Here is a 25,831-nt window from a genome sequence, read left to right as displayed (position 1 = left end):
TAGCATTTTACATTTTATTCTAAAATGTAAAATGAGTATACTTTTTTATTAAGGATTTTAGCTATTCTAAGAAAATAATCAAGAAGTTCTATCAAAATGTCTTTACAAGTAATTCTTACAGTGTTCTCTAACACATAATGAAAATTTGGAAACCAATATCTATCAAAAAGGGATTCGTTAAATAACTGATGATATCTCTAGATAGATTTCTGTGCAGGAGTTACATAGGTTGGCATATAGTAGGGGTTGGCAAACTCCAGCTCACAGGCCAAATCCAAACCACTGACTGTTTTTGTTAATAAAGTTTTATTGGCACACAGCCACATCCACTAATTGATGTATTCCTATGGCTGCTTTCACGCGATGGTGGCAGGGTTGAGTATTTGCAACAGAAACCAAATGGCCCAGAGGCCTAAAATATTTATTATCTGTCTCTTTACAAAACTGTTTGCTGATCCCTGATACATAGATATATTCATTGACATGGAAAACTCTTTGTATCATATTATTGAGTCATAAAAGCAGGGTACAAAGTCACATGCATAGTGTGTTTCTGATAAATAAAATCATGTGGTAATGGGGCAGGGGCAAAAAATGGAAAAGGACCTTAAAGCCTTAAAGAATGTATTTTTAGGAGGGATGACTTCAATTATGTTTACCAAAATGTATTGGGTTACCTGTGAGTTGTGAGATGTTGGGTGATTTTTCCTTAGCCTCTTTATATTTTTCTGTAATTCCTAAGTGTCTTAAAGCAATCCGCATAAGTAAAATGGATAAGCGGCTATTATCTTTGTTATATAGAGGTGTTATAAACTGTGATAATTTTGGACAGTAGTTTGGCAAAGTATTAGCAGTTTTTAATACACACCTTGAATCCATGCACCTCGTCGCGGTCATTTCACATTTCGGAATCTGCACTTCTAAAGAAAACAGCCTTCCATTTGGGAAGGACTACATAGACCGAGTTCTTCAAGCCGTGTAAACTGGTTTTGATTCCAAGCTAAGTGGAGTCGAGCATAAGCCCCACAAGCGCTACTCTGACTGCAGTGGCAGACATCTCTGAAGGTCCACAGCAAGTGCAGCTGAGGACGGGGAGCATTGGGCACCCTTGTACGTGGCTGGCGGGACTGCGCGGCAGCCACTCCGGAGAGGGCAGTTGTCAGTTTCTTGACGTTCAGTGTATCCATACATGTGAGACCCAACCCTTCCATCCCTGGGTATCTGCCCTTGAGAAATGAAATCTATGGTCACGCAAGACCTGTATGTGAATATTTATAGCAGTCCTATTCATAATGGTCAGACACCGAAGACGACACGAGTGCTCTCCGAAGGGTGAATAGGTACACAAAGTGTGAGACGTCCGTAGCGTGGGCTACCGCTGCGTAATCCAAAGGAACGTGCGCTTGGTACCCACAACGACTTGGAGGACACCTTAAGGCACCATGCTGAGTGAAAGAAGGCCGTCTCCGAAGCTGCCGCACTGTATGTCCCCATTTATATGGCGTTCTCGGAAACAAATGTAAAGAGAGAACAGATGAGGGTTTGCCAAGTTCAAGGCCTGGGGGAGAGAGTGGGATTGGAAAGAGAGCACAAAGGGTTGATTTTGAGATGATGAAACTGTTCTGGATCCTAATCATGGTGGTGGTTACACAGATCTCTGCATGTATTATAATTCAAAGAACACCAAAAAAAAAAAAAAAAGAGTCAGTTTTACTATGTGTTCATGTAAAAAATAAAATATGTGTAGAAAAAAGCAGAAGATAATGGACAAAATTCCCCATATAATTTATTCAGACTGGTGGTATTATGGGCAACTCTATTTCTTTTTCTTAGCTTTCCTATTTTGTAAGAATAGACTTTTTTAAAAAAATAATTAGAATAATATACTTACGAGCAAACCAATCCAGGAACGCTAAGATCATGGTAGTGTATGAAGTTTGGGAAGGGAACCGGTGAGCCCTTCATTCAGCAGTCATATCTGAAGGCGCTGTGCATTCTGGGTCGTGGAGGGCAGCTCAAAATGATGTCCATGAGTCTGTTCATGAAATCCATAAATTATGCAGTTCGCTTTAGAAAGTGGAAGTAATAATAGAATTTTTGTTTCTTTAAAAGCCTCTTTTATTGGAAAATTTACTTTTATAAAATTCTCCATTCACCTTTGCTGCCAAATACACGAGGTTGTGTCGTAAGGGTAATTATAACCCCGTGTAAACACGCATTATCCGGTTTGTTCTACAAACCCCGGGAAGCTGTGTAGGGTTGTGTACACTCTTCTGTTCGCAAAGAGGAAACCCAGGTACAGAGACTGAAGTGTAGGCAGCATGACAATAAAAATTCCATTTGCTTTAACTTGTCTCCCTTGAGGTCAACTGTATTTTTTTTTTGTAGCTCACCAATAATGATATAAAACGTAATATTATCATATTGTTTTCCCTTGAGAATTTTCTGGGCATGGTTCGAAATGAAATAAATGTCATAAGCCTTGGGAGGAAAAGTATTTGTTTTCCCACTGAAATTCACTAGTACTTTGTAATGAAATACTCTCCTCCGTTTGGTTTTTTCAGGATTTTATATTGCACCCTGATTCTGCCTCTTCACTACCTTGAGCCTTTCTTTTCATACATCTTCCTCAACCTCCAGCTCATGGTCCTTCAAGTCCTTCACCTCTACTGGTGTTACTTCATCCTGAAGATGCTCAGAAGATGTTTGTTCATGAAGGTAAGGGCTGTCTGAGTCCTATTCCTCTTAGCAGGTGGATTTCATTGCCAGCTTGAAGGTGATGCCCAGACGATGGAAAGCTCTAGTTAATTTGGAGTTAACCAGAATTCCTTTTCTTCCCTTGATTTGATAATGATTGATAAAAATGTATCTAGGTAGGTCTCTAAGGTGCTTTTAAGAAATTGCTTTTGTTAGAAGACAAGTCATTTTTATAAAACTTTTATCCAAAAATTGATTGTTGCTTTTTAAAGAATGTCCTAAGAGGTCTAAATTTGCCCTAGTTTGGGACAAGCTTTATGGTGATAGTCAAGTAATATTGCAAAGACTTATCTTTACCTTCACTGAGCACCCAGTTTGCATGTAATGCTCTCCCCCGAGCCTTCTCCTACCATCTGAAATATTGTCCGCCATTTTGCTATGCTTTTTTTCTGAAAATAGCTTTTTCTCTAAATAATAACAAAATAGCAATACATTTTAGACGATAGAAGTTTTTTGTTTGTTTTGAATTCTGTTCTGGGTTTTAATTCTAGAACAAGCGTGGGGAGGGCTTCAGAAATGAGTAAGACCAATCACTGACTTTGGGGAAACAACACAACATCTGGGGAGGGGGGAAGAGATTCACCTACAAGCAACTACCTATATTGTGCTACAGAGACATCCCATAAACTCGATGTGGAAGACAGATACCAGGTGACCCAAGGGCCGGCCAGGGAATGTTATCGAACGGACGGAATTCTACTTGAGCCTTTAAGGCAAGTAGAAAAAATAATAAAATCACAGTTCCTTCTTTGTCAGAAAATCATAGTTCTAAGGGACTTTTAATTAAGGATCTTTCAAGGTGGAAGTTACAGTGGGCCCATTTTCAAGTGGTACCATCCATGATACACAACACTGTATCATCAGAGGGAGTGACTTGTATGTCACAGGTATGGTGGTAATTTATCTGATAAGCTCAGTTTTGACCAACCATACAACTGATTCATTTTCCTACTTTGGTAAATGTGCCCCAGAAGACTGTTCAAGGGTTGACAAATGAAACGAACATTGTGATAACTGGCCTCTGGGTTTTCTACCATCTCCTAGCTTCTACATATAGACAGAGGTGTAGGAAGTTGGGCTACGTCTGGACTAATCTCAAAGCAAATTCTGAAAGTGGTTTTTGTTTTGTTTTGTTTTACTAAATGACTGACTTGAGCCTAGTTTCTTGGGAGCGGACTCTCTCCTTTAAAATCGGCGTGCCAAGAAAAGACGTTGCTGTCGAAGGGTTCTAGTTTATTAATATTCTACATAGTTTTCTCATGACCTCTGCAAAAGTTATTTTACCTCTGAGTGACTGATGAAGTTGAAGTGACTGTGATAAGGTTAAAAAGCCGAGCAGTTAGACCATTTGCACATCGAGGGCTTGGAGGGGAGGAAGGGCGCTGAACTGAGCCCTGTCCCATCCCTGGGTCGAACCTTCCCGGAGCGCCCGTCTCCCTAGGCAGAAACTGTTCCCTTAATCACTGGTGAGTGACGATCGTTACAGGCTGGAAGGGAGCCAGGCCGAGCAAACTTGGAGACCAGAAGAGGCTCTTGTTTGGTTTCAGCATCATGTTCATGTTTCTGATCTCTAATGGGTTGTACCAGGCCTGATTAAAAACCCAGTGGGTTGGGGAGCCATCGACAGGCATTCCCGATTTCTCATGCTGTACTTTGGAAAAGCTGTTTCCAATTGCAATTTGACAGCAGTGGTGGAGGCCCCCGCGGCCCTAATCCCTGCAGTGTGTATGACTTCAGCTGGCTTGCATGTGCGCTCTGTTTTCCATAGCAGTGGCAAAACTGGCTGTGAAACCAGCTTATTCCTCCAAAGCCGTAAAGCTGCCTCTTAAAGAATGCTATTTGAAGGCACCATTGCATTGCAAAGGGGAGGAGACAGATAAAGGCGGGAGTTGACATTCTTAGAGGAACAACTAGCAAGTCAGTTTTCAACTCTATTTAATAACTTGTTAGCATTTAATATACACACCTCAGTTGTTACTAAGGGGACATATTCTTGGATGTTTAGAAAATGGAGCAGCAGAAGTCCTTAGGCCTCTTAAAAAGTCTTTCACTCTTATAACAGAGACTGGGAATTTGTCTTTTTAAGTTCCTTATGCCTGGTAGGCCCTTAATAAGTCGTTTTGAATATGCAAACAAATACATAATTCAGGGAAACAAATCACACTGGGGTGGAAAGTTATAAAATTATTTATTAATCTTTTTTCTGGTCTCCACGGATTTGCATGGTAGACAGGAAAGACAAAAATGACTATACATCTTAAAAATAGCGCTTGTGGAAATATCCACACCTTATTTTCCGTAAACAGTGGGGTCACTGCGTGCATATGGCAGATGAGGACATTCTCCCATTTGCTTCTGCTGTCTAATACCTTAAAGGAACAATATCACTATGATTTCAGGACTCTCACACATACAGACCATGGTTAGCAGGCATCGGGCTGCTTGAGAACCAGACTTGGCACTGAAACTGAGCTGGTTCCTATAAAATGGGGGATTTTGTGAGGAACTCCCAGCCCACACATCACATCGGGGGGAATGATGGGCCGAGATATTTGTCTTGTCATTCTCTTTGCAAACATGAGAAGTACTTTCAGAGGAAATTAGGAGGGTGGCATGCTCTCGTTGAATACTACTTAAGAGAATGTGATCATCCCTACACTTTTATTTTCTTCTTCCTAAATATCACACTGGGTGCCGGCCAACTCAAGCATGTCTCTTTGACATTTTGGGCTGGGGCGCAGCCAAGACACGGAGGGCGGGGCTGAGCGTGCAGCCATGGCAGCCTCCAGCCAGGACGGAGCAACTAGCCCCTGGCCGCCTGCCCCGCCATCTGCTCCCTACACGCAGATGACACTTGACACGCGCTGAACTCTTTTAAAGAAAGGACCTTCTCATAAGAAGAAATCTGAGGCCTCGACCAAATTCTCACAGTAAGTTTGTGACAAAGACAAGACTCAAACGTGAGTCTCCTCACTTGTAATACTTCGCCTTTTCTAACTAACTGTTCATCTGAAATAACCAGAAAATTAATGGAAAAAACTGGCACGGAGTAAGAAAGTGTCCATAAGCAACTTGAGTCATCAAGATAGTAGAATAAAACACAGTGCAAATTCTTTAACTTGTTTCTGAACTTTCTAAAAAACATAAGAAAACGTTTTGGAATTATTTTTTTAGTTTAGTTTAGTTTTAGTCTTTTGGTTTATTTTTTTTAGTTTTTTACTTCCTAGTAAAGCCAGTCTGGAATAGCTAAGAGTACAGGCCTTCCCGTTTGCTGGCTGTGTGATCTGAGGCATATTACTTCCATTTACTGCCTCAGTTTCTCCACCTATAAAATGGGGACGATGATATTAACACCTGCCTTATAGGATAAAGCCCTCAGAACAGTGCCTGGCATGTAGCAAGTACATGAGAAGGTTGGCTGCCATTACCATTACCATTATTCCTATTAACTCAGGTTTTTTGTGGCAAGTCACAGAGAGGCTGTGACTTCCAATTCACCTGGCAGTTGGCTGTAGTCAAGCCCTCCCTCCCTTCCACTTAGAGAATGCTGCAGCTGAGTGAGGTGTCCATCCAAGGGAGCCCATGACCGTTTGCTAAGCTGTCTTTGGCCAGTTCACCTTCGTGACTCACATTCTGATGATCTTTTTGACACACTCTCTCAGATATCAGCGTGTTAGGGAAGAAATACAAAATCTGTAACATCCAGCAAACCTCCAGGTCTCTTTCGTTAATAGTTAATAATGGATCTAAAAACTGCCCTTTGCTGAACAAGAGATAAAAATATCACAAAGGATGGCAGTTAAAATAGAGTATTATAAAAATGCTATCAGTTTGGGGCACCTGGGTGGCTCAGTCTGTTAAGTGTATGACTCTTGGTTTCAGCTCAGGTCATGATCTCAGGGTCATGAGATGGAGCTCTGTGTAGGGCTCTCTCCCAGCGGGGGAGTCTGCTTGTCTCTCCCTCCCCCCCTCGGCACCTCCCCCCAACTTATTTGGGCATGCGCGAGCTTGTGCACACGCACACACGCCTACACACACACACACACTCTCTCTCTCTCTCTCTCTCAAATAAATAAATAAAATCTTTTAAAAAATGCTGTCAGTTTACATTTCCATATTTCTGCATATTTATATAGGTTAACTGCTTTAACAATCTATTGAAGAAACAACAGTGGAGTTTATAAACTTGTCAAAAGTAACTGTGCAAAGTTGCTTGGCTGAAAGAATTCTAGATTTGAATATTCTTCCACTTGTACATTCAGCCGAGGCACAAAAGAGACTTTCAGATCTGGGAGACACCACTCAATATCCACCAGGACGGCATGGCCCCCTCGTCAAGTCCTTCCTACCGGACTGTAGTGTACTGCTCACTTGTACGTGAAGCTGTGCTGCTTTCTAGGGGAAGAGAGGGGCATGCGTGAAGAAGGTACGTGACTTCCCCAAGGTCACACAGGAGCGGGCTTCATGCCTGGGAAGCCTGGGACTTCACAGCTTATGCTGCTAATGCCGTGCACTTCTGCCTCCCCAGTAGCCCTGTGTCGGTGAACACATGACCTCCAACACGAGTTATACGTATTTAATGTGTGTGTTTATATCTGTGTTTCTCCATGCGTGTGTTTAGTGTGACGTAGGCTCAGCTCTCACACACTTCATCATCTTTTTGTTTCCTGTTCAGTGAGTTTTAATAAACGTGTAGACCATGCAACCATTACTCTGTTAAAATGTGGAACAGTTCTGTGACCCTATAAAGTTCTTAGTGCCTACTTCTGGTCATCACCCGTTCCCACATTGGCAACCACTGTTCTTGTTTCTGTCCCCATAGATTAGTTTCAATTTTCTTAAAAAAAAAAAAACTTGATTGATTGATTTTAGTGGGGGAGGCAGTTGGAGGGGCAGAGAGAAAGATAGAGAGAGTCTTAAGCAGACTCCACACTGAGCATGGAGCCCAACATGGGTCTCGATCTCATGACTGAGAGCATGACCTGAGCCGAAGGCTTAACGGACTGCGCCACCCAGGCACCCCTTGACTTTCTTAAACCTTATATAATTGGAATCACACAGCAGGTGCTTTTCTGTGTTCTTTCACTACAAATTTCATAATCTTATCACGACTCTGCTCAGTTCCCTTTGTCACCATTACCTTGCCAGTAATCCGTGAATTGCAGGTCTTCGGAGAGGGCACTTTTTAGAAAATCTCCCTAGGGCTGTCCCCATTAGGAGATTTTGTGGCTTAAAACAATCGGAAATTTGAGTTTTTATAAACTTGAAGGTGTGGAGTTGTTTAAAGAAGTCAAAATAGAAGCGGCAGCCATCTGTGTGGCTCTAAGATAATACCAGAAGGAAAACTATCATGAGTGAGAGGCCCCGGGGCAAACTGGCCTCTTCCCAGTTCCCGGCCTCCAGCAGAATTCCCATTGATTTGCCCTGGACCCGGAGGCCTCATAACAGACCCCCAGGCACAACCAGGGCCCCTAGATAAATGTGCAGGCAGAGACCCGACCTCACACTCACGTCTTGAGATGGAAGCAAGTCAGAAATGGAAAGAGGGGCTCACCTGCCAAGTGGGGAAGTGGAGGCTCCACGGGACAGAGGGGCTTCCTCGGGCAGCTCGAATCAAGACCGGAACCCACGTGTGACCTTTTCAGTGATACCTGTTTTTCTACAACAGGATAACATTATCCAGCCATTTTAAAAAAATATATACTGGGTTGTTTGATAGCCTTTACCAAGCTACTTGGAAATTCTTCTAGTATCTTATTCCAAAATTTTCTTCTTTCTGTTAGGATAGTCACAGTGGGNCTCTCTCTCTCTCTCTCTCTCAAATAAATAAATAAAATCTTTTAAAAAATGCTGTCAGTTTACATTTCCATATTTCTGCATATTTATATAGGTTAACTGCTTTAACAATCTATTGAAGAAACAACAGTGGAGTTTATAAACTTGTCAAAAGTAACTGTGCAAAGTTGCTTGGCTGAAAGAATTCTAGATTTGAATATTCTTCCACTTGTACATTCAGCCGAGGCACAAAAGAGACTTTCAGATCTGGGAGACACCACTCAATATCCACCAGGACGGCATGGCCCCCTCGTCAAGTCCTTCCTACCGGACTGTAGTGTACTGCTCACTTGTACGTGAAGCTGTGCTGCTTTCTAGGGGAAGAGAGGGGCATGCGTGAAGAAGGTACGTGACTTCCCCAAGGTCACACAGGAGCGGGCTTCATGCCTGGGAAGCCTGGGACTTCACAGCTTATGCTGCTAATGCCGTGCACTTCTGCCTCCCCAGTAGCCCTGTGTCGGTGAACACATGACCTCCAACACGAGTTATACGTATTTAATGTGTGTGTTTATATCTGTGTTTCTCCATGCGTGTGTTTAGTGTGACGTAGGCTCAGCTCTCACACACTTCATCATCTTTTTGTTTCCTGTTCAGTGAGTTTTAATAAACGTATAGACCATGCAACCATTACTCTGTTAAAATGTGGAACAGTTCTGTGACCCTATAAAGTTCTTAGTGCCTACTTCTGGTCATCACCCGTTCCCACATTGGCAACCACTGTTCTTGTTTCTGTCCCCATAGATTAGTTTCAATTTTCTTAAAAAAAAAAAAACTTGATTGATTGATTTTAGTGGGGGAGGCAGTTGGAGGGGCAGAGAGAAAGATAGAGAGAGTCTTAAGCAGACTCCACACTGAGCATGGAGCCCAACATGGGTCTCGATCTCATGACCCTGAGAGCATGACCTGAGCCAAAGGCTTAACGGACTGCGCCACCCAGGCACCCCTTGACTTTCTTAAACCTTATATAATTGGAATCACACAGCAGGTGCTTTTCTGTGTTCTTTCACTACAAATTTCATAATCTTATCACGACCCTGCTCAGTTCCCTTTGTCACCATTACCTTGCCAGTAATCCGTGAATTGCAGGTCTTCGGAGAGGGCACTTTTTAGAAAATCTCCCTAGGGCTGTCCCCATTAGGAGATTTTGTGGCTTAAAACAATCGGAAATTTGAGTTTTTATAAACTTGAAGGTGTGGAGTTGTTTAAAGAAGTCAAAATAGAAGCGGCAGCCATCTGTGTGGCTCTAAGATAATACCAGAAGGAAAACTATCATGAGTGAGAGGCCCAGGGGCAAACTGGCCTCTTCCCAGCTCCCGGCCTCCAGCAGAATTCCCATTGATTTGCCCTGCACCCGGAGGCCTCATAACAGACCCCCAGGCACAACCAGGGCCCCTAGATAAATGTGCAGGCAGAGACCCGACCTCACACTCACGTCTTGAGATGGAAGCAAGTCAGAAATGGAAAGAGGGGCTCACCTGCCAAGTGGGGAAGTGGAGGCTCCACGGGACAGAGGGGCTTCCTCGGGCAGCTCGAATCAAGACCGGAACCCACGTGTGACCTTTTCAGTGATACCTGTTTTTCTACAACAGGATAACATTATCCAGCCATTTTAAAAAAATATATACTGGGTTGTTTGATAGCCTTTACCAAGCTACTTGGAAATTCTTCTAGTATCTTATTCCAAAATTTTCTTCTTTCTGTTAGGATAGTCACAGTGGGTGCCCGAGACCAGGTGGTGTGACACTTTTCCTTCTACTGACGAAAATAGCCCGACTTCTCCACTCTTCCTTCCAGGCACATGGGCCTAGGATGGGAAAAGATTATATCAGTGTCCTTAAATCAGTCAAACAAGATTTTCATTCAGTTTTCTTCTATCCATCCTCCATTCCTTTGGAAACAGGCACGGGCGGCGCTCGATGCCTGCAGCGGAGGGAGGACTGTTATCTCTAGCTTTCAGGGGTTGGGTCTCAGTTCAAAAGTGACAAATCTCACATCCCCGCAATCGCCTGTGAATTTTTAATTACACAAATGATTTTCCATACCTACTTTATCACGTATTAGCTCCCTTTGTGCGTACTCCTAAATTTCTTGTCTTACGTGTTTCCTAACGGTGTTTCGAAGATGCTAGATCTTTGGAGGTAGCAGACTAGGCAGGTCATTGGATGGGCAGGAAGTCAGCTGAAGCCGTTGTAAAAGGAAGAGACCTCTTCAAACGAGAGTTGTCCCGTGGAAGGATCTTTGAGGGTAGCAGTGGGCACTCAAATCCTGCCCTTTCTTTCCTCTATGCCAGATGTTGACCCTGCTGTTTCCTTGAGCCACTGGTCAAATCTGGCTGAAGTGGAAAAGGAGGTGAGGGATGGGGGAAGATTCAAGTAAAGAGAGAGATAAGAGAAGCTCTGACATCTCTCCTACTTGGGTTTAAAAATCATTTCACAAAATCTTTGGGGCTCCAGGGTGACTCTGTCGGTTAAGTGTCAGACTCTTGCTTTAGGCTCAGGTCATGACCAGCCAGGGTCATGAGATCAAGCCCTGTGCTGGGCTCCATGCTGGGCATGGAGTCTACCTTAGATTCTCTCTCTCTGTCTCCTGCTGCCCCCCCCCACTCACATGCTGGTGCACACTCTCTAAATAAATACAGACATAAATAAATAACAAATAAAAATCATTTCACGAAAATAGAATTGAATTGTATATATTCCTGGAAGGAACAGATAGATACTCTCCATTTTATTAGTGAAACAGGCACACACACAAGCACCTTAACACATGTACACACACAGAGTTTTTCTATGGAACTTGAGTTTCTGTTTCTGTATCAGCCTAGACAAGGGGACAAGCACAGTTCCTGGCTTGTTAATAAAGCTACACATTCACACCTGGAGGTGAAAGTGTTGTTAGTGGGCGCTGGGGCCAGAGAGATTGGTAAAAGCATGTGAAGGGGAGAGGTCTATTGTCTCTGTTCATACCCCACGAATTTCTGTGGCCACACCCTTCCGGTGGTCCCCTTCCCTCCTCCTCTACAGAAGTCTCAGAAGAGAGCTTTATGTAACATAAAAGAAACCTTATTCCTGAAACCTCATTCCGTTTGTAGATAATGGGTTAAATAAATGAACATTTGCAACACTTTGATTTTGATTTAGGATGTGGGCTTTAGCGTCTGAATGACATACTGTGTACATGGCGTTATCTGGGTTCTGTTTGGGGAGTAGCGAGTGTGCCATCTGTGGAAGCCTGAGCTCTCAGTGGGGTCTATTTTCTGCCACATATAATGGACTCTGGAAATGCTAAAGAGAGCAGCACTGGGCACGTGCACTCTTCCCTGGCTCCCAGTCAGACCTCAGCCGCGGTGTTGCACCAAGCAACCTGGGCCTGTATGTACGCTTCTGTAATATTTTTAGAATTTCTGGAAACCTTGGTCATGTCTTTCAAGGGAATGGGATTGACTATTCTCACTCCTGTGGCCGGATGGGAACTGCTGACCCCATCTCTAGAGCACTCCCCTGAGGCCCGGCCATGGTGGGCTCACGGGCTAAGGTCGGAGCTGATCCTTAGCGGCTGCAGTGGGTGACTATTTATACCATGATTTGGTAGAAGCCTCTGAATCTACCTGCAGCCCCAGAAATCTCCTTTGCCCCACTTACCTGGGTACAAGATGGTATGAAGAATGTGCAAAAGTCCGGGCTCTAGGAGGGCCTGGCTGTCCAGAAGAAGAGAGTAACAGGCGAGGACAAAGCTCAGGGAGGGAGTGCAGGGGATGGAAAGCGAACTGCCTATGTTCTGTACTGTTCTTGCTGCCCCTTATCAGTGTGAGCGCGTGAGCGTGTGAGTGTGTGTATGTGTACATGCCTGCACGCACATGGGAGGATTTCAGGGGTGCCCTAGGGGTCCACGCCTTTGAGGAGATGAAGGGAGCTGGACAGGGCAGAGGGAGAACTTAAACTGTGGTGCATTTATAACAAAGTCTTCAGCCAACCCTACAGAAAGCCCTAGAGCTGGGTGACCCTGCAGGAATGTCCAGTTGTGGCAAAGGGCTGGGACCTCTGTGTCCTGCCTTAACGTGTCACTGGATGTGGCTACCCTCTGGGGAGGGGGCGTAACTCTGGGTGAGGCAGCTCCCTTCAACCAAGGATGATGCCCAGAGAAGAACATGCCTGTGAGCCTCCCAGGGCTGGGGGATTGGAGCTGCCATCCTGAAGGGCCTCCTGTCTCTGCCTGCCTCATCCTGGTCCTAACACCCGTCCGCATGAGGAGAGGGAGAGAATCTCAAGCAGACTTCTCACTGAGCATGAAGCCTGACATAGGGCTTGCTCTCATGACCCTGAGATCATGACCTGAGCCAAAATCAAGACTCAGATGATTAACCGACTGAACCACCCAGGCGCCCCCTTTCTATGCTTCATTTTGATTAATTACTATTGCTGTGTCTTCACAATCTTTGATTTTTTCTTCTGCAGTTTCTAATCAGCAGTTAATCCCATCTAGTGTATTTTTTTAATTTCAGGTATTGTATTTTCCATCTCTATAAATTATATTTTGGCCTTTTATAAAATAGCCTCCATTTTTCTTAATATGTGTGTGTTTCTCTACCTCCTTGAATATATGGAGCATATTTGTAACAGCTATTTTAACACCTTTGTTTGCTAATTCCATCATCTTCGATAATCTTGGGTCTATTTCTATTCATCGAATTTTGTCTTGGTTGTGTGCCATATTTTCCAACTTCTTCGCAAACCTGGTAATTTTCTATTAGACGCCAGATATTTTGAATTTTACATTGTTGGGTGCTGGATTTTGTTGTATTCCTTTTAAATAGTAGTTTTTGTTTGTTTGTTTGTTTGTTGTTTTGGGACCATGGGTGTTTTGTTTGTGTGTGTAGTACAATGAGTGTACTTTGTTTCTGTACACCACCAAGGTGCTTGTAATAAGTTTGATCCTTTCAAAGCCTTGTTTTTAAGCTTTGCTAGGGTGAGCCCAGAATAGCCTTTGGTCGATAGCTAGTAAGTGAAGTCCTTCTCAGCATTCTTCTTCATGTCCATATACTGAGTTCTTTTCACTCTGACTGATGAGAAGACAACAAGCTGCCACCACAGTCTGACCTCGCAGGGTTGTTTTGCCAACTTTTTCTGGTGATTCTTTGCCTGGCCTTTGGTAGTTTCCTGACTCACCTGCACAGGTCAGTACTCAGTCAAAGACTGAAGCAGCTTCCACTGACAATCTCTAGGGCTCTGTTTCTGTGGGTCTCCCTTCTTCCCAGCATTCTGTTCCATGAATACCAGCTTCGCTTTGGGGCCAACTTCTGTTTCCTCAGCTCGGTGGCACCCCTGGACTCTGTTGGGCTCTTCACTGTGCTTCAGCTTAGAAGGAGTAGCTGGTGCACTGGGACCATTGCAGGGCTACCGCCTTCGTTTTCCTTTTCTCAGGAACCATGACCCTGAGCTGCTTATTGAACGGTGTCTAAAAACTATTGCTTTTTTTTTAAATACAGATTTCTAGTTGTTTAACATGCTGGGATAATCTAATCCCTGTTTCTCCATCCTGGCCAGAGGCAGTTGTCACAGTATTTCATTTTCCAAAGAGCAATAGTTTATATGTTTCCTGACATAGCCTGTTTCATTTTCAAACAAGTATAACTGTTGGGTAGTTCCTTCTTTTTTCCTGATCTTTCTCTCTAGGCCAGTGCTGCCCAATAAAAGTATAATGTGAGCCACACATATAATCTTAAGTTATCTAGTAGTGTCATTTAAAAACTCATAAGAAACAGGTGAAATTAAGTTTAGTAATATATTAAACACAACAGAAGCAAAATATTATCATTTCAATTTTGCCTGCTGTATATTTTGCCCAGTATGGATTTTAATCAGGGGGCATTATAATCATATTTAAGGTTAATATGATTCAGCAATCAAAACCAAAAATCATTAATGAGATTCTTTCATTCTGTTTTTTATGTTAAGTCTTTGAAATCCAGTGTGGATTTTACACTTACAGCACATCTCAATTCGGGCTGACCATGTTTCAAATGCTCAAAAGCTACGTGTGGTGAGTGGCTGCCACATTGGACGTTGTAGCTCCTGGTTCTGGAATTGCAGACATACTTCTCTTTCCCTGCGTATGGGACAGGCGGTAGGCTATGTTCTCATGTGTGATCTGTTCTCATGGAGTCCCTGATGTTATACTCGGTTATGACAGGCTGGCTGGACCCACTACCCTTCCTTTTCCACTCAAGAAATGTTTTCAGTTTGTGAGCGGGGGAGGATGGTAGCCAACCTATTATCTTGTTTCTCTTTGTCTTCTGCAAGATCCTGACTTCTCTTCTCTTTTCTTCTTTCCCTTCGTTGTTTATCTCCAAGTACCACATCTTCTTCATAGACCTGATTCTTCCCAACAAACTCTGCTTCCTGTCTGACACACCTTGGGGCTCCTTCTCTTTAGCAAGGACTAAGAATGACCAGGTCCCAACCTGTGCATTTATGCTTTCCCTCGCTCTTTCTGGAGGTGATTTTGTCTGTGCTGCTTCTAAGTCAATAAATCCACCCTGCTCATTTTTCCAAGCTTGCCCTCTCCACTTGCCCAGCCACAGGCTACCGGGGTGTGGTAGCTCATTAGAATTTGTATATATATTCTCTTCTTCATATAGGTAATCTGAACAGTGTTCTCTGTTCCCCATTCGGAACACTGAAGACATTTGATTCTGTATTTGTTTTCAGAGAGTGAGGGAGAAATGTGGACTCAGGTTACCATTGCTCTTCAAACCCAGAAGTCCTTAAGTAAACCATTTGCAAACTTAGGTGCTTAAAATGTTTTTAATAATAGCCTTCTTCCTACATTCTCACAAGTAATCTTGACGATGTCTCAGTATGGAAGCTGCATACAGCAGCACAATACCCTTAGATACCAGCCATATGCCTCACCACACCCCCCCCCCTCTGGCTGTGCTTCTGGGGGTTAAACATCTCCAACTCTTTCAACCACACCTCGTCCAAAGATATACTGTTGAGTCTTTTCACTTACCGCTCTCATTCCATTTTACCCAGATTCTCCTTTAAATGAGCAGCAGTTTCTAGACGTGGTCTGGCTAATACAAAAGCAGGTCTGATGTCTCTTTTTGTGAAAACTCTACTTCCGTTGATGCAACCTAGTTTTGTTTTGAGTTGCTGGTGGACACATTATGCTGCTAATTCATACCGAGTTTGAAATTGGTATGAAATTGAAATGGAAAAAACCCCTAGGTTTTTTTCACCTGGGCCAAGGCACATTCCCTCCATTCAAGGATTGTCCGGCAATGGTGGTGATTTGTGTTGGAAGTTACTTTCTTTCTTGTTAATCTTCACTTCGCTTCATCAGCGTATCATTTGAACCTTTTACTTAAGAACGGTAAAGCATGACATTTGGTGACAGGTGCTTAAAGGTTCCTGAGGACCTTTTATCTGAAAGGCTGGTAAAAGGAATTCAGGAGTATTCTGTATAAGCCAGCTCATGAAAAACGTCATTATGATTCTGCCTGATGTTTATTTTCATCAGGCGAAGACCGTGATCACATTTAAGGCCAATACAGAGCGAGGTGTACTACTCACACCGACAAGATCTTCCAGGATTCCCACTTTTTATTTATTCCCACTTTTGTTTATTTATTTTATTTCTATCAACTTGTTACACATTAGCTATGTCAATTACACCTGACTAGAATGGTCTGTGGAGCCTTTAAAGAAAGATGCTCATGGCCAGGTCTGAACTGAGATCAGTTAAATCAGAATTTAGAGACAGGACGCAGACATTGGACTTTTTGATAGACTACTTCCGCTGAGTAAGTGATTCTGATCTGCCTCTAAGGTTGAGAGTCACTGGAAAGTAGCGAAGACCGTGTGTGTGTGTGTGTGTGTGTGTGTGTGTGTGTCTTCTCCACTATTGGACAAGCATCCATGGATAGCTCTCCATTTCTTGGGTCTGCTTTTTAAAAAGCAGAGAGAGCTGCCTTCTTTCCCACATGTGTGGTGTTTGTGGACGTGTCCTCCACGAATACTCCCCATCTTGCAAATTTTAACCAGAGCAGTAGATTTTCATGTCACATAGGTGATAATGCTAAAAAAATCCTTACAAAAGGAAATTCAGACTGTTGAAACAGACACTTGGAGATTGTTTCCTTTGTAGAAAACCAGGATTCCTTAAATAGTACATTTCTCTGGAGAAGTAAGGGCATGACTCATTTTATAAGATGATTTACTAATTATTTTTAAACAACCATCTGTTATAGGAAGTGAGACATACTGGTAATTTTCTATTGCCTGTCTGGACTAAAAGGACTCATGACATATAGATATTAATGAAATAAAAATTAGTTGGAATCATGGAATTTTAAAACTGGAAAGACTCTTAGGTGACCCTCTGTTTCAACTTCTTTTTACTGAGAATGGCAATCTAGGGAGGGGCTGTGGCTTAAGAAATAGCCTGCTCATCACAGTGGTCCCTGACTATCAGTCCAGGCATCACCTAGAGCTCGTTAGAAATGCGGCATCTCAGGTCCCACCAGAGACCTTCTGAATGAGAGTCTGTATTTTCATCAACTCTAGGAGATTTTTATGCATATTAAAGTTTAAGAAGCACTGGTCTAGAAAATTCAGATCCAGGTCACTAAGAGGAAATGTCCATGTGTAGCTAGGTTTGATAGAATCCAATTTAAATTTAACGCAACTTCTTTGAGAGAAAAAAAAAAAAAGAGGAAGAACTCAATTGGTTTTTTTTTTTTTTCTGTGACCTTGTCATCCTGGATAATAAGAACTAATATAATGAAAAGGAATGTATTTTCGTAGTAGTTCAGAAAATTGAACTCTTTGACTGACCGCACTTTTTTCTTTTCAGACAGGGAAGGCTAAAAGTTTGCTTTCAAAACAGCATAAAATGCTTATTATATTGTCCTTTGTTTCACTGCCAACTGTGGATTTAGATGTGGAGACATTCAAAAAGCAGTGGGACATTATGAGTCATTCGTGACCTCCTGGGCTTTTGACATTACTGTGGAACCACAGATTCCCAAGCCCAGAGTTTCCTTAAGGCATTTCAGAAACACAGCTCTGCAATTTTATTGAAACCATAGCTGCAGATGTCTTTCCCAGAGGTGTACAGAAGTGCCGTGGTTGATGATTCCTTTACTCGCAATGAGCTTTTTCTCTTATTAGCATTACTATTATTTTTTCCTCGTTGTCAACATTTGCTTTTTTGGTAATCCTTGCAATCAGTTTTTAGGAATACAGACCAGGGCCAGATATATTTACCCTCATTCACGAGCAAATCATGATTAATTGATAAAGACCTATAGATTCTGGAATCTTAAAATAGAAAAAGAAGTTACACAAAAAATAAAGCCAAGAGTGTAGATATCAGGGTTTGACTAAATTTACTGTACGCACCCCCCCTTTTGGTGGAGATGAAATTAGTAAGTTGTGTATGAATTGAGTGGTGCTGGTTGTGTTACACACACAGTACAATGCAGGCCGATGGCTATGGATGGGAGAATGTTCTCTGAGATACACAGCATAGCAAAGGGTTCTGATGATCTGTCGTATGAAGATCAGTGGAAACAAATGGGAATATTTAGCTTGAAGAGGACTTAACTGTCTTTAAATGTTTGAAAACCTGACAGACGTTTGCAGGAAGTGCACAGACCACTCTTAGACAATTACTGTCGTTACTGGAGATGTACAGGCAGGGGTGTGTGCGTCTTTTGTTTGCGTTATCCAAACAGGCGTATCAGCATCAATAGAAACTAGATTCAGTGAGTTTAAAAGTCCCTCCCAAACCCAGAGAGCTTTGGGCACGTTCTTTCCCATGCACTACTCCCTCTGCATCTCTAGTGCTCCCCCTCCAGCCTGTGCCCCTGCCACTTCTCCCCTGCACTATGACCGTGGCCTCCAGAGGCTTCACTTATGGCCACTCTGAATTCCCTCCACCACTTAGACACAGGAGCAGGGAATGCTGTTATATATCAACCAGCTCGTCCCCTGGAGCAGAAGTTTTCTGAGTATAGACACCTTGTCTGTTTGGGTCACTGGTATGCTCCCCATATCTCAAACAGTACTGCACAATGGCTTCTGGTTGGACTTAGAAGTAAAATAGAACTTCTGACCGTGACCTGTGAGACTGGTAATCTGGTCCATGCTTCCTCCCTGACTTCATCTTAGGACATGCTCCATCTTTCTTACTATGCTTCAGCTGCATTGGCCTTTCTGACCCCTAAGCATGCCTAAACTTTCCCCCACCCCAGTCCCTTTGCACATACTGTTTCTTCTTCTTGAAATGTTCTTTACCCCACTCTTCCCTGACCATCCCTACTTAACCAACTCAGGTTACAACCTTTGAGCTCCATTTTCCTTAGCACAACTTCCTGACGTCACCCCATCTAAGTGAGCTCCCCAATTTACACATCATGGTATTCTCTGCTTCATAACACTTATAAATGTGTAGTTATATATTTACTATTATATGTTTGAGCTCTTAGGGTTTGGTTCTCTCAGTAGGCTCTAAGCTATCTGAGACAGAAACTACTATGTCCCCAATGCTTTGCACAATGCACAGGGGCTCAAGAAATACTTTTTTTGAACTAGTTGTTCTCAACTGGGGTGATTTTGCCTCCAGGGACATTTGGCAATCTCTGGAGATATTTCTGATGGTCACAACTGTATCTAGTAGACAGAAACTAAGGATATGTACCTTTCACCCTCCTAATGGGTAGAACAGTGCCCACACAAAGAATTGCCTGACCCACCATGTCAAGAGTGCCCAGGCTAAGATTCCTGGAATGAATAGATGAACTTCTTTCTCTTTTGATTGATTCCACTTTGTGGTTGGTGGTGTTCCCAAATTATTCCTTGCTTTCTCACCTGCCTATGTCATTCTATACAGAGGGAAGTCAAGTTATGCAGGAAGAGCCAAATACTATTTCTTGGGAAGTCACCCTCTGTGTAATTAGCTAGGGGTAGCATTTCTTCAGATGTAACTACTGGCAGTTAAAAATTACTCAAGTGATAATGGTTGTCAGCCATTTCCTTTTGAACTCAGGCAACTGCATTTGGAAAGTTCTGATGACTTGAGAGAAAGAGATTGTAGCTTATTGTTCAGTTGGAACTGGGAGAAGATGATTACATTTAGAACACTATGACTTTCCATTCCTTCGTGGTCATGTACAGCTTGGGTTGGGAAGGGCATAGCGGGTGAGGTAGGGTTGATCGTGCCAAACAGTCATTCTTGGTTCGTTCTCATTCACTTAATAACCCTTTCTCTCTGGTCTTTTCCTCACCTCTAAACCTCGTAAGTGTTGGATCTAAGCAACAGAACCATTCATGTCCTAGAGGCAGCCAGTTCTCACCACCTGCCCTTTGCACACACCTTCCTCTCCCCTGGAATCAGAGAATACAAGTTTGAGCCATACAACTTCCCATCTCTAGCTCAAGGCTAGAGGAAGTCTTCCAAGCTTGCTACGTTTGAAACATTTCTTTCAGCTCCATTTGGCTCTTCCACACTTTCCTCCCCTCACGGCATGAAGACACTGATGCTTGGACAGTGCACTTGGGAAAACCGATGCAACTGTCCAAAGAAGGAGTNAGCAAAGGGTTCTGATGATCTGTCGTATGAAGATCAGTGGAAACAAATGGGAATATTTAGCTTGAAGAGGACGTAACTGTCTTTAAATGTTTGAAAACCTGACAGACGTTTGCAGGAAGTGCACAGACCACTCTTAGACAATTACTGTCGTTACTGGAGATGTACAGGCAGGAGTGTGTGCGTCTTTTGTTTGCGTTATCCAAACAGGCGTATCAGCATCAATAGAAACTAGATTCAGTGAGTTTAAAAGTCCCTCCCAAACCCAGAGAGCTTTGGGCACGTTCTTTCCCATGCACTACTCCCTCTGCATCTCTAGTGCTCCCCCTCCAGCCTGTGCCCCTGCCACTTCTCCCCTGCACTATGACCGTGGCCTCCAGAGGCTTCACTTATGGCCACTCTGAATTCCCTCCACCACTTAGACACAGGAGCAGGGAATGCTGTTATATATCAACCAGCTCGTCCCCTGGAGCAGAAGTTTTCTGAGTATAGACACCTTGTCTGTTTGGGTCACTGGTATGCTCCCCATATCTCAAACAGTACTGCACAATGGCTTCTGGTTGGACTTAGAAGTAAAATAGAACTTCTGACCGTGACCTGTGAGACTGGTAATCTGGTCCATGCTTCCTCCCTGACTTCATCTTAGGACATGCTCCATCTTTCTTACTATGCTTCAGCTGCATTGGCCTTTCTGACCCCTAAGCATGCCTAAACTTTCCCCCACCCCAGTCCCTTTGCACATACTGTTTCTTCTTCTTGAAATGTTCTTTACCCCACTCTTCCCTGACCATCCCTACTTAACCAACTCAGGTTACAACCTTTGAGCTCCATTTTCCTTAGCACAACTTCCTGACGTCACCCCATCTAAGTGAGCTCCCCAATTTACACATCATGGTATTCTCTGCTTCATAACACTTATAAATGTGTAGTTATATATTTACTATTATATGTTTGAGCTCTTAGGGTTTGGTTCTCTCAGTAGGCTCTAAGCTATCTGAGACAGAAACTACTATGTCCCCAATGCTTTGCACAATGCACAGGGGCTCAAGAAATACTTTTTTTGAACTAGTTGTTCTCAACTGGGGTGATTTTGCCTCCAGGGACATTTGGCAATCTCTGGAGATATTTCTGATGGTCACAACTGTATCTAGTAGACAGAAACTAAGGATATGTACCTTTCACCCTCCTAATGGGTAGAACAGTGCCCACACAAAGAATTGCCTGACCCACCATGTCAAGAGTGCCCAGGCTAAGATTCCTGGAATGAATAGATGAACTTCTTTCTCTTTTGATTGATTCCACTTTGTGGTTGGTGGTGTTCCCAAATTATTCTTTGCTTTCTCACCTGCCTATGTCATTCTATACAGAGGGAAGTCAAGTTATGCAGGAAGAGCCAAATACTATTTCTTGGGAAGTCACCCTCTGTGTAATTAGCTAGGGGTAGCATTTCTTCAGATGTAACTACTGGCAGTTAAAAATTACTCAAGTGATAATGGTTGTCAGCCATTTCCTTTTGAACTCAGGCAACTGCATTTGGAAAGTTCTGATGACTTGAGAGAAAGAGATTGTAGCTTATTGTTCAGTTGGAACTGGGAGAAGATGATTACATTTAGAACACTATGACTTTCCATTCCTTCGTGGTCATGTACAGCTTGGGTTGGGAAGGGCATAGCGGGTGAGGTAGGGTTGATCGTGCCAAACAGTCATTCTTGGTTCGTTCTCATTCACTTAATAACCCTTTCTCTCTGGTCTTTTCCTCACCTCTAAACCTCGTAAGTGTTGGATCTAAGCAACAGAACCATTCATGTCCTAGAGGCAGCCAGTTCTCACCACCTGCCCTTTGCACACACCTTCCTCTCCCCTGGAATCAGAGAATACAAGTTTGAGCCATACAACTTCCCATCTCTAGCTCAAGGCTAGAGGAAGTCTTCCANTATTCTCTGCTTCATAACACTTATAAATGTGTAGTTATATATTTACTATTATATGTTTGAGCTCTTAGGGTTTGGTTCTCTCAGTAGGCTCTAAGCTATCTGAGACAGAAACTACTATGTCCCCAATGCTTTGCACAATGCACAGGGGCTCAAGAAATACTTTTTTTGAACTAGTTGTTCTCAACTGGGGTGATTTTGCCTCCAGGGACATTTGGCAATCTCTGGAGATATTTCTGATGGTCACAACTGTATCTAGTAGACAGAAACTAAGGATATGTACCTTTCACCCTCCTAATGGGTAGAACAGTGCCCACACAAAGAATTGCCTGACCCACCATGTCAAGAGTGCCCAGGCTAAGATTCCTGGAATGAATAGATGAACTTCTTTCTCTTTTGATTGATTCCACTTTGTGGTTGGTGGTGTTCCCAAATTATTCTTTGCTTTCTCACCTGCCTATGTCATTCTATACAGAGGGAAGTCAAGTTATGCAGGAAGAGCCAAATACTATTTCTTGGGAAGTCACCCTCTGTGTAATTAGCTAGGGGTAGCATTTCTTCAGATGTAACTACTGGCAGTTAAAAATTACTCAAGTGATAATGGTTGTCAGCCATTTCCTTTTGAACTCAGGCAACTGCATTTGGAAAGTTCTGATGACTTGAGAGAAAGAGATTGTAGCTTATTGTTCAGTTGGAACTGGGAGAAGATGATTACATTTAGAACACTATGACTTTCCATTCCTTCGTGGTCATGTACAGCTTGGGTTGGGAAGGGCATAGCGGGTGAGGTAGGGTTGATCGTGCCAAACAGTCATTCTTGGTTCGTTCTCATTCACTTAATAACCCTTTCTCTCTGGTCTTTTCCTCACCTCTAAACCTCGTAAGTGTTGGATCTAAGCAACAGAACCATTCATGTCCTAGAGGCAGCCAGTTCTCACCACCTGCCCTTTGCACACACCTTCCTCTCCCCTGGAATCAGAGAATACAAGTTTGAGCCATACAACTTCCCATCTCTAGCTCAAGGCTAGAGGAAGTCTTCCAAGCTTGCTACGTTTGAAACATTTCTTTCAGCTCCATTTGGCTCTTCCACACTTTCCTCCCCTCACGGCATGAAGACACTGATGCTTGGACAGTGCACTTGGGAAAACCGATGCAACTGTCCAAAGAAGGAGTAGACTAGGGCTCTGGTAGCTGCTCCGAGAGCTAAAGGAATCAATGTCTCTGCATATTTTAACCTTTCCCTGGCATGCCAGTTGGGAAACTCTGGTGTAGAGTAGCCCCCATTATACCCTAGCTGCCCAGCTATGGGCCAAGATAATGTTATGTATTCCCTTTTGAATGTGGGCTGGTGGATTGGGGCTGTCTAAGAACAAATGATATTTTGTCTACCACTAGAGAAGGGCAGGTGAGATACTTTGTGAATTTTCCTTATTCAGAAATCTTGCCAACAATGGCAATATGGCTCCTCTGAGCGGACGAAACACCGCTGTCTCACAAGAACTATGTGAAGTGGCTGCCAAGCGTCCTGCTGCAGAGTGCTCGAAGTCATCAGGGGGCTCTGGGGACCCAAACCTGTGCGCTGCGTCTCAGGAGGCCAGCCTGTGCGGCACAGCCTGGCTGACCGCTGTGCTCCAGTACTCCAAGGTCATGAGTGGCGGCTAGCCTGTGGGTCAAGCCAGCACAGAAGCTAGATCTTGGCCATGGAGATTTGAGGCAGTTTGGAAGTGGCTGAAGACAAGAGCGGAGTCTGTATCAAAGAGCCCCGTTGAGTGTGATGGGCTGGGAAGCAAGGTCTCCCCTGCAAGGCAAGACTGAGAATGATCTGGAAGTTTTCACCTGGAGCAACTGAGCGAATGGAAGTGCTGTTTGCTGAAATGTTGAAGCCTGGAGAAAAGTGGTGAATGAGGAGACCAGCATTTGATAGGACAGTTGGGCAGAAGAGAGGAAATTGTCTAGCTTTGATCATTTGAAGCCAGGGAGAGAGGTCCACACTGGCGTATAAATTTGGGAGTCACCAGGTGCCTGGATGGCTCAGTCGGTTGAGCGTCCAGCTCTTGGTTCTGGCTCAGGTCATGATCTCAGGGTCATGGTATCAAGCCCTGCATTGAGCTCCACATGCAGCATGGAGTCTGCTTGGCATTCTCTCTCTCCCTCTCCCTCTGCCCTTCCCCCTGCCCACTCGTGCATGCGTGTGTGCGCTCTCTCTCTCATAAATCAATCAATCAATAAAAATTTGGGGGTCACTTGCATTTAGGTGGGATTTAATGCTGTGGAGTTAGATTTCATTCATTCACTCTCTCATCAAACAGATACAAGTGCCTACCATGTGCTGGATGAAATCACCTAAAAGAAACTAGGAAGAAAGATGGTATATTCTGGTGTATCCCACCCCAACCCATTCCCCTCTCTCCCTCTCTCCCTCTCTCCCTCTGCCATGAGAACCACTGAAGCTGCATTTTTCCATCATGCTTTTTTTTTTTTTAAGATTTTATTTACTTCTTTGACAGAGGTAGAGACAGCCAGTGAGAGAGGGAACACAAGCAGGGGGAGTGGGAGAGGAAGAAGCAGGCTCCTAGCAGAGGAGCCTGATGTGGGGCTCGATCCCAGAACCCCAGGATCACACCCTGAGCCAAAGGCAGACGCTCAACGACTGTGCCACCCAGGCGCCCCCATCCATGCTTTTATATATCGGTATAGTCACAAACGTAGAGTATCGCTTCTGTATTTTTAAACTTTGCATGAATGCTGTCGTCTAGTATATATAATCATGCACCTTGCTTTCTTCATTCATCGCATTCACACCAACATATGTAACTCTGTAGATCAATTCATTTAACTCCTGGATAGTGTTCCAGGAATCAGATATTCCACACTTTGTTTATCCTCCTGTTTACAGCCAATTCTACCATAAATATTCTCATATCTGTTTCCTCGGGAACATATCCGAGTTTCTCCATAGGATTCCCAAGTCAAGTTTACAGGACGCTGCCAAACAATTCTTCAAACCAAGCATATGAGAGTCGCTCTTTCCCCACATCCTCACCAACTTTTGGTTTTATCAGACTTCAATATTTACCAGTTTGATGAATGTGAGATTGTATCTCATTTTAATTTGCACTTTCCTGATTACTAAGATTGAGCATTTTGTATAGTTTATTAGTCAGTAACATTGCCTCTTCTGTGAATCACCTCTTCGTATTCTTTGCCTGCTTTTCTGTCACGTTGGATTTTTTCCCTTCTTAATGGAGTGTGTATAATGGAGTGTGTAAGTTCTTTGTTGGATGCTAATATTTGAAACAAACTTTAACATCTCAATTTTAATACACATTTTCTGGGCTATATACTTTTCTTTCTTTCTTTTTTTTTTTATTCCTAGAGAGTGAGAATGGGGTTGAGTGGCTCGGGAAGGGCGGAGGGAGAAAGAATCTTAAGCAGGCTCCGTGCCCAGCAAGGAGTCCGATCTCACAACCCTGAGACCATGACCAGAGCTGAAATCAAGAGTCACATGCTTAACTGACTGAGCCACCCAGGTGCCCCTGGGCTATATACTTAATCCTCTGACTTGCCAAGGTTACTTCTTAAGCGTTGCTTACCTAAATCCTAGTGCGTGGTTTTTGTTCTGGTTTTTTTTTTTTAATTTCAAAATCACTTTGCATCTTTGCCTTGTTAGAGTTGTTACATTTCCAGCCATAGCATCTAAAGCCGTTTCCAAAGGA

The 25,831-nt window shown here is 43.3% G+C and overlaps 1 protein-coding gene across 1 annotated transcript in view; it reads left to right on the top strand.

The window, feature by feature from the left end:
* Positions 1 to 25,831, top strand: part of CERS3 (ceramide synthase 3) — a 104,130-nt gene that overhangs the window by 68,446 nt on the left and 9,853 nt on the right. The window contains exon 11 of the mRNA XM_002922672.4: positions 2,565 to 2,718. Within this exon, the coding sequence (XP_002922718.1) occupies positions 2,565 to 2,718 (154 nt within the window). The remainder of the gene's footprint in view (positions 1 to 2,564; positions 2,719 to 25,831) is intronic.

Source organism: Ailuropoda melanoleuca, chromosome 9 (assembly GCF_002007445.2).
Source record: "Ailuropoda melanoleuca isolate Jingjing chromosome 9, ASM200744v2, whole genome shotgun sequence".
In the NCBI taxonomy this organism is placed as follows: domain Eukaryota; kingdom Metazoa; phylum Chordata; class Mammalia; order Carnivora; family Ursidae; genus Ailuropoda; species Ailuropoda melanoleuca.
The sequence above is the reverse complement of the archived record's forward strand: the minus strand, read 5'-3'. Positions and strand labels throughout refer to the sequence as shown.